Below are 6,705 nucleotides of genomic sequence, written 5' to 3' on the forward strand. Positions count from 1 at the left end.
TTGAAAAGGTGTGGCTTCTTGTGGTACAAATATGAACAGGCACCCACACACTCCAACATGCACACTTCAAAGAGAAACGCGCATACATTCTGCCGATGAGAAGTACTTTTGAGGCGAAGGCATAATGTCAACAGCCTCACCACAGAAACCAGACATATCGCTTTTCTTGTAAGCTGCAGGAGGCTTCCCTCCAAGGTCATATATTTACCCTCTTCTTGATAACTTCTTTGGCTGGTGGAACTATGTCTCATAGTTTTTCTTTCAATTAACCAAAAACCTCTTTCTCTGAATCTAATGTTTGTTCCTATATGAGCTGCCTACAAAAGGTGAATAAAGATCAACTTCTTTCTCAGTCAAAAACAACTTAGATGTACACAAAACAAAAATAGGGGTTAAAAGTTGGTGAGTGTGATTGAAGTTAATTTAGATGACCCCTCTTAGCACAGAAACATAAATGGCAGATGATCCACTGAGAGGGCTGCAATGTTTAAAAAAGTACATTATCTAGAGGTCAAAGCTTATAGGCAAGAGAATTTTTTTTTAAAAAAGTTGAGTCTGGTGTCATAGTGCCCCAGTTATGAGAGGGAAATTCAGACCTGTTAGTCAAAGGTAAGAAATTCCACTTTTGGGTACAATGTTACTACAAAACACTCCCTGTAAATGTTGCTTGTTAATCTTCCATTAACTTATTATTATTGTTTTTTTCATTTTATTTTTTTAAACTGAGAGTATTTATTAGTTTAATCAGGTTTTAAAAAGTTCAGTGCAGTAGAATGTTTTTGTCTGTGCATTGATATCCCCCTGATAGATAACAGATGCCAGTTTCACGTCTGATAAATCAGCTTTTGGTGAGGTATCTGCAACTGCGTTGATTTGCACTCCCTCCAAAATGTCACGTGACTGTGAACACAATCTGCATTAACTCCTGCAAATCTTGCAGTCACCAATCATTGGATATGCACAAGTTATAGTGCCACAGACTAAATGAGTAACCTGGTAGTTTGGTGATCATCAGTGGACATGTACTGCAAAACATGCAACATGTGATACTTTGCAGTTCGATCTTCTCAATACTTAGATTTAACCAAAAGTTGTCTCACCTCCCCTGTACTTCAGCTGTACGTGAAGAAGTACAGTAGGCACCATGGTTTTCCTACCACTGCCAGAGATGTGCTTCATTACAATAAAAAGTGCCTTCACCTAACAGCGGATGTGTAGCTATTATTTTACTGATATAATCTGAAACTGTTGACAACATTGGCAATATATACTCTCTTTGCTGTAAGTGTAAAGCGGGACTTTTTCAAACCGAGTGGAAGCCTGAAAGAGGAAGTGTTTGTTTCTCCGTTTGGTGGCATCGAAACCACCGATCTGGTTCTTGTACAGAATTTACATACGGGGATCCCAAGTGCAGCACGGAGATATGTAATTTTTTTTTTCCCAGTAGGTATCATGCTGCTGTCTCAGGATTTGCCGTGTGTGTTTCTTTGAGTCATGGTTTCTGAAATCAACATCATGTCATTCGCTTTAGTTTTATGTGATTATGAATGTATTGTTTAATTTGCAGAACATTCCAGAGGGTAGGTTTATTTAAATGACCTGAAGAACAACAGAGTCACATAGTATTTACAATAATATACACAATGAATAAATAGTTTTTTTTTTGTTTTTTTTTACATGTCTGTTAAATAACTTAACCAAGATAATAGCTGAAAGACAGGCCCACAGTTATAAACAATTTTGTGAAATATCTGAAACATTGAATGTGAGGAAAGGATATTTGCTCCTCTTTCAACACCACTTCATATCACACTGAAGTGCTTCACAAGTATTTTCATTGGTCTAATACTTTAATAGTGGTCAGAAAAAGAAAAACTTTTCAGAAACTTCACTGTCAGTTACCAACTTAGAGTTGTTGGCGGAGGTGAGAGGCAGGGAAAAATCGCAGAATCTCCATAAGCACGTAACTTTCAAACGGTTTCTCTGCATTGCTCCCCACTCTACTTTCACTTCCGGCATGCAGCGTTTTAGTCAGTTGTAAGTACACCCAGTGGGGCAGGGTTGAGTAAGGTCTGATGCTCTCTGTCTGTAGAGGTGCCCGAGACTCCAGCCAACAGCTACCAGCCAGCAGCTGTGTGGTCTAACCTCTGTTTCCTTCCTGTGTTAACTAAACAGCCTGTTTCTTTGCTCTGTTTTCTCCATCGTTTTCCACAGATTTTCAATACAGGAGCTACTCCTCTCCCTTCAAATACAAACCAATTCTTCTTTTTCACGATTAAAAACCTTTGATGTTGAAAAAGGAGTGTATCGCTCCAGTAGCGCAGCTTATATCAGCATGATTTTTATAAATAGCGTTGCATTCCACAGCGTATCACTCAGTCTTCAGCGTGACGTCACAAAGAGAAAGAGACACATTGTTCATATTAAAGTCCTGTCCTCCCTCCACCAGGGGTTGCGACACTAGAGCTGTTAGCAGAGGGAAAGTCTCTCCCAATTGTATAAAAGTTGTGTCTAAGTCATCCACCATGACAGTGTCCATTTGTGTCTTTTTTGAATAACTTGGAAATGTAAGCCCCCCTTTGTAAGAGTCCACAAAATCACATTTGCTGCTCAGCAGTCCATTGTCAATACATATAGATCTGTATTGTTTGCTAACCTCAATTACGCAGTGGCCTTGTTTGTGGCACCAGGTGCACTGACCTGCTCCTGAGCAGATACATGATTGAGGCCCAGATCTGTAACCTGTGACCACCTCGGCCAAAATTGAGTCTGGAGGCATATGTTCAAACATCTCCTCATCACAGATATTAATCTGGCCAACAGAGGGGCCCTGGCTGCGATAATTAGCACCCTTGAGTGGTCCATTGTCCTGCCCACCCAGATTTACAGAAGAAGAATCAAGCTGGCAGCCCAGCTCAAACCCACTATCGTCCCTCTTGGCTATGTCAGCCTCAGTCCTGTCGTCCTGCAGGGGGTAAACTGTTTCACAGCTAGTGGAGCTCTCTGGTCCTCCGATGCTCCCACAGCCACTGTCCTCTTGTCTCATTGGAGGACTTCCTCCGCTGTTTGTGGCCGAGTTGGGCTCCACGCTGACCCCGCTGTCCATGCTGGTTCTCCTGTCCTCCTCTTCATTGTTCTCTATTGCTGTAACATGTGTCACTGGGTCTTTGATGCAGTTTTTCACTTTTGCTCTGTAACTGGACAGGAACCACCCTTTGTCTGTAACAGTCTCCATTGTCCCCTCTCCAACAGTGAATGGACGCCAGCCACTTACGGGGGATTTCTGTGATGAGGAGAGAAAAGACCATGGTTTTTGTGTTATTTATTGTTTTGTAAAGTCATGTTTAGGAACAAAGTTAGTACAACCAACTCAACCACCTTAGCAAGGCTAATGTCAATGAGATGGAAGTAAAACAACCAATTTTTTGGTTTTGTTTTCCACATCAACAGTACAAGTCTGAATAACTGTAATTTTCCCCAGTATTCTGTAGCTGAATATACTTACTAATGCAACAGGTGTTTTCTCTGGACGTTTAAGGTAACACAGGAGGATGGCTGCCATGATAGCAATGGTGGCCAGCCCAGCCATAGTAGATAGGGATGACAGAGCAATTATGAAATATTCTGGAAGGAATAAAATCAGGTAGGGGTTTAATATGAGCAATAGTATGATGAGTGAAAAGTTGTAGATTTGAGTTTGTATATTGCAATAGAATCATCCTTTCTCACAAACTTTAAACTGAGTCATAGAAGATGAGATTGACATTTAAGAAAACATGCTTAGCCAAGTTCTTGTAAACAAAATTAAATAAAAAGCTACCACAAGCAACCATTTAGCTCAGTTTAGCACAGAAATCGAACATGCAGAAACAAAGAAGACACACTGTAGTTTTATGGGGTCCAAATCATTATGATGTTTTTCTTACCTTGCTCCGGTAGCACCAGACACTGTTTAGGGGACACATTGCTGATGGACATTGCTCCATTCCCCCTGACCTGGATGCTGACACAGTACTCCGTCCCCCAGTGGAGAGAAGTGAAAGACTTGATTCTCCCATTGTCATTTATCAGATATGCCGTTGTATTCTGTTGGGGAAAAATCAAAATGCCGCACAGCTCAAGGCAATGTATAGTCCACATTATACAGCCTAGGCTGAGTAAGGTGCAGATGTTGATTCAGGCAGAAAAGTACAATATTAATGATGAGATTTTGTAAAATGGGTTTATAATTATAAGACTTTTTTGTTTGTTTCTCTACTAAAGACATTTTTGTAGCATTTTTTTGAGGTGCTGTCTTAGATTATTTCACATATTGTACCTTTTTATTTTGTCCTCTCTCCTCCAGATAGATGGTGTAGGTGAGCCCAAAAGGAAAGAGTTTTTCCAAAATGGGTTTTTGGTGGACATAAACCTTCAGAGTGCTGGAAGTAGCCCACAAAGTGAAGGAGGGCGGCTGGAGTTCGCCTGCAGGAACACAGAGAGGTAAGAAAATACCCTGTGGTGTAACTACATGACTTTATCAGATAAAATGTAATGTTTTAGTTATGGTTATATGACCAGACTGGAATAAACAGCTATGCTTACTTTTATTTGGGAGAAATTTCCTCTTGATCACCCAGTCAGACACGTTATGTCCTGCAACCAGCTGAACTTTGACCTTATAAGCAGTGGTATAGTCATATATAAGGCTGCTAATGTCACAGTAGGTATTACTGATCCCCGTACAGCTGGTCACGATACCCCATTCACCACTGTACCTGAAGACAGAAAACATGAAATGATAAATAAATGAGTGACTGATAAAAAGCTAAATATGTAGCAGTTCAGTAAAAGTCCCTAGGAAATTATATGTATCAAGGACTCAAATAAGTGTGTTAAAGGTAAAGGAAAAGGAAAGGAAAAAAAGAAAATGGTGAAATTTTAATTGCAAAATAATAGGAAGTTTGTGAACAGTACATTGTTACTCTAAACTCGAATTTAAACATACTTTGCCATTTGTACATTGTAGTGGGGGTTGGAGGGGGCGTTCACAGGATGTTTCCAAAGTACTATTACTTCACCATCCAAAATCTTCACGTCCAGGTCAGCAGGTGGAGGCATGTCCAGCCCTGACAAAGAACACAATGGGGGAATTATGATGTACAGTTAGTACTAAAGATCATTTAAATTTCCCCAAATAAAATACATTCATATATTTATACCTATTATAAGGCAGAGAGAGGAGACACGATGCTGTTTGATTTCAGACTTATGTCATTTAACTTATCTATATGTTGCAAAAAAGCTGAATTGTTATCGTTATTTAAAGCGAAAAGGAAGTCTGCGTGACGACCTTGCAAATCACTTGTGGGATCTCTGATGAGAATGACACGTTGAGTTTTTTGTAAAGGGAACAAGGTATTACCTAGTTCCACTCTAACTGCAGGATTCAATCATCTGAGTGGAACAGGAAAACTTTGTGATGAATGTTCTAGAAAATTCTCTTTTATTTCCCTCCTGATGCCTACATGGAAACCTTATTGCAGACGTAGTTCTAAAAGTAGACTTCCCAGAATTTCAATGTATGTCCTGACGTATTTCACATGACTGTAACACCTCTATGCTGATAAACAAAACTCAACACTGTAAAAAAATAATTTAAATACAAAACAAGATTAAATAATACAGATTGAAAAGAAAAAGAAAAAGCCAATTACAATATTGTTTTAAAAAAAGTTGATAATTACCTGATGCACGGTTTATGTAGATTATCAGGAAGACAAGAATTGAAGTCATTTTGCTCATATCCATGTCTGGTACCTGGTGATATTGTTATTCAGTCATAATCCACACACCATCCATCAAAAAATCCCTTATTCCAATCACCAGCAAAGCAAATCAACCCGCAGAATCATCTTCCCTCCAAAACAAGTCTGTATAACAGTTCAGATCAATATAAAAATGTTGATAAATGTTGTCAGAGGGGGGAGCAGCTCTTCTCTTGCTAATGTGGTGTCTGTTCATCTGTGGAAATAATATGAAGAGGCAGCTTGTTTTTGCCTAATTATTTACATAGTTCTCCCCAAATATCTTCCTCTCTTGCTCAACTCCCCTCCCTCTCAGCTGACGTGCTTCCTGTTGTCAATACATCAGTGACGCTGCTGCTAGTTTCACCTCTTCCACCAAACATTTTCCTTCCTCTTTTTCTTTTTCTTTTCCCCTTTTCACACTCTCGGCGGGCACATGACAGACAGTGGACTGCTATCGAGAGCTATAGAAAAAAAAAAAGTTGGACTATACACAGTTCACAGAAAAGAAACAGGAAGCATTTAGGGATTCCCCTTCCATTTTTTTGTAATTGCAGGTAGTAATTTGGTAAGAGAAGCATTCTGGTGCTTTTAAATATATATATATATATATATATATATATATATATATATATATATATATGTATATATATATATATATAAATATACATTTAATTTTTTAGGTCAGTAGCCGACACGTCTCGATTTGCCTCTGTTTAGTTTGCATGCACGTGCCTGTTTGACAGCAGTTCATATATTTGTATCTTTTCCTGTGATAGTCAGCGTCTGTAAAACCTCAGTTGTGGTCGGCTGCAAGCGGTTTTTGCAAAGAGCAATGCTAGAGATGTCTGTGAGAAGATCTAGTGGCTAAAATACACCTTTATTTGGGGATAATTATAATGAATTTTAACATGAATTA

General features: G+C 39.1%; 1 protein-coding gene across 1 annotated transcript; it reads right to left on the reverse strand.

The window, feature by feature from the left end:
* Positions 1-1,531: 1,531 nt before the first annotated feature.
* On the reverse strand, positions 1,532-6,018 carry il10ra (interleukin 10 receptor, alpha). The gene is made up of 7 exons (XM_042487433.1): positions 5,727-6,018; positions 4,988-5,108; positions 4,585-4,757; positions 4,319-4,464; positions 3,927-4,086; positions 3,506-3,624; positions 1,532-3,283 (listed from the first exon to the last, which is right to left on the reverse strand). The coding sequence occupies exons 1-7, from the start codon at positions 5,788-5,790 to the stop codon at positions 2,372-2,374; spliced, it is 1,695 nt and encodes a 564-aa protein (XP_042343367.1). The 5' UTR covers positions 5,791-6,018; the 3' UTR covers positions 1,532-2,371.
* Positions 6,019-6,705: the final 687 nt, after the last annotated feature.

Source organism: Plectropomus leopardus, chromosome 5 (assembly GCF_008729295.1).
Source record: "Plectropomus leopardus isolate mb chromosome 5, YSFRI_Pleo_2.0, whole genome shotgun sequence".
In the NCBI taxonomy this organism is placed as follows: domain Eukaryota; kingdom Metazoa; phylum Chordata; class Actinopteri; order Perciformes; family Serranidae; genus Plectropomus; species Plectropomus leopardus.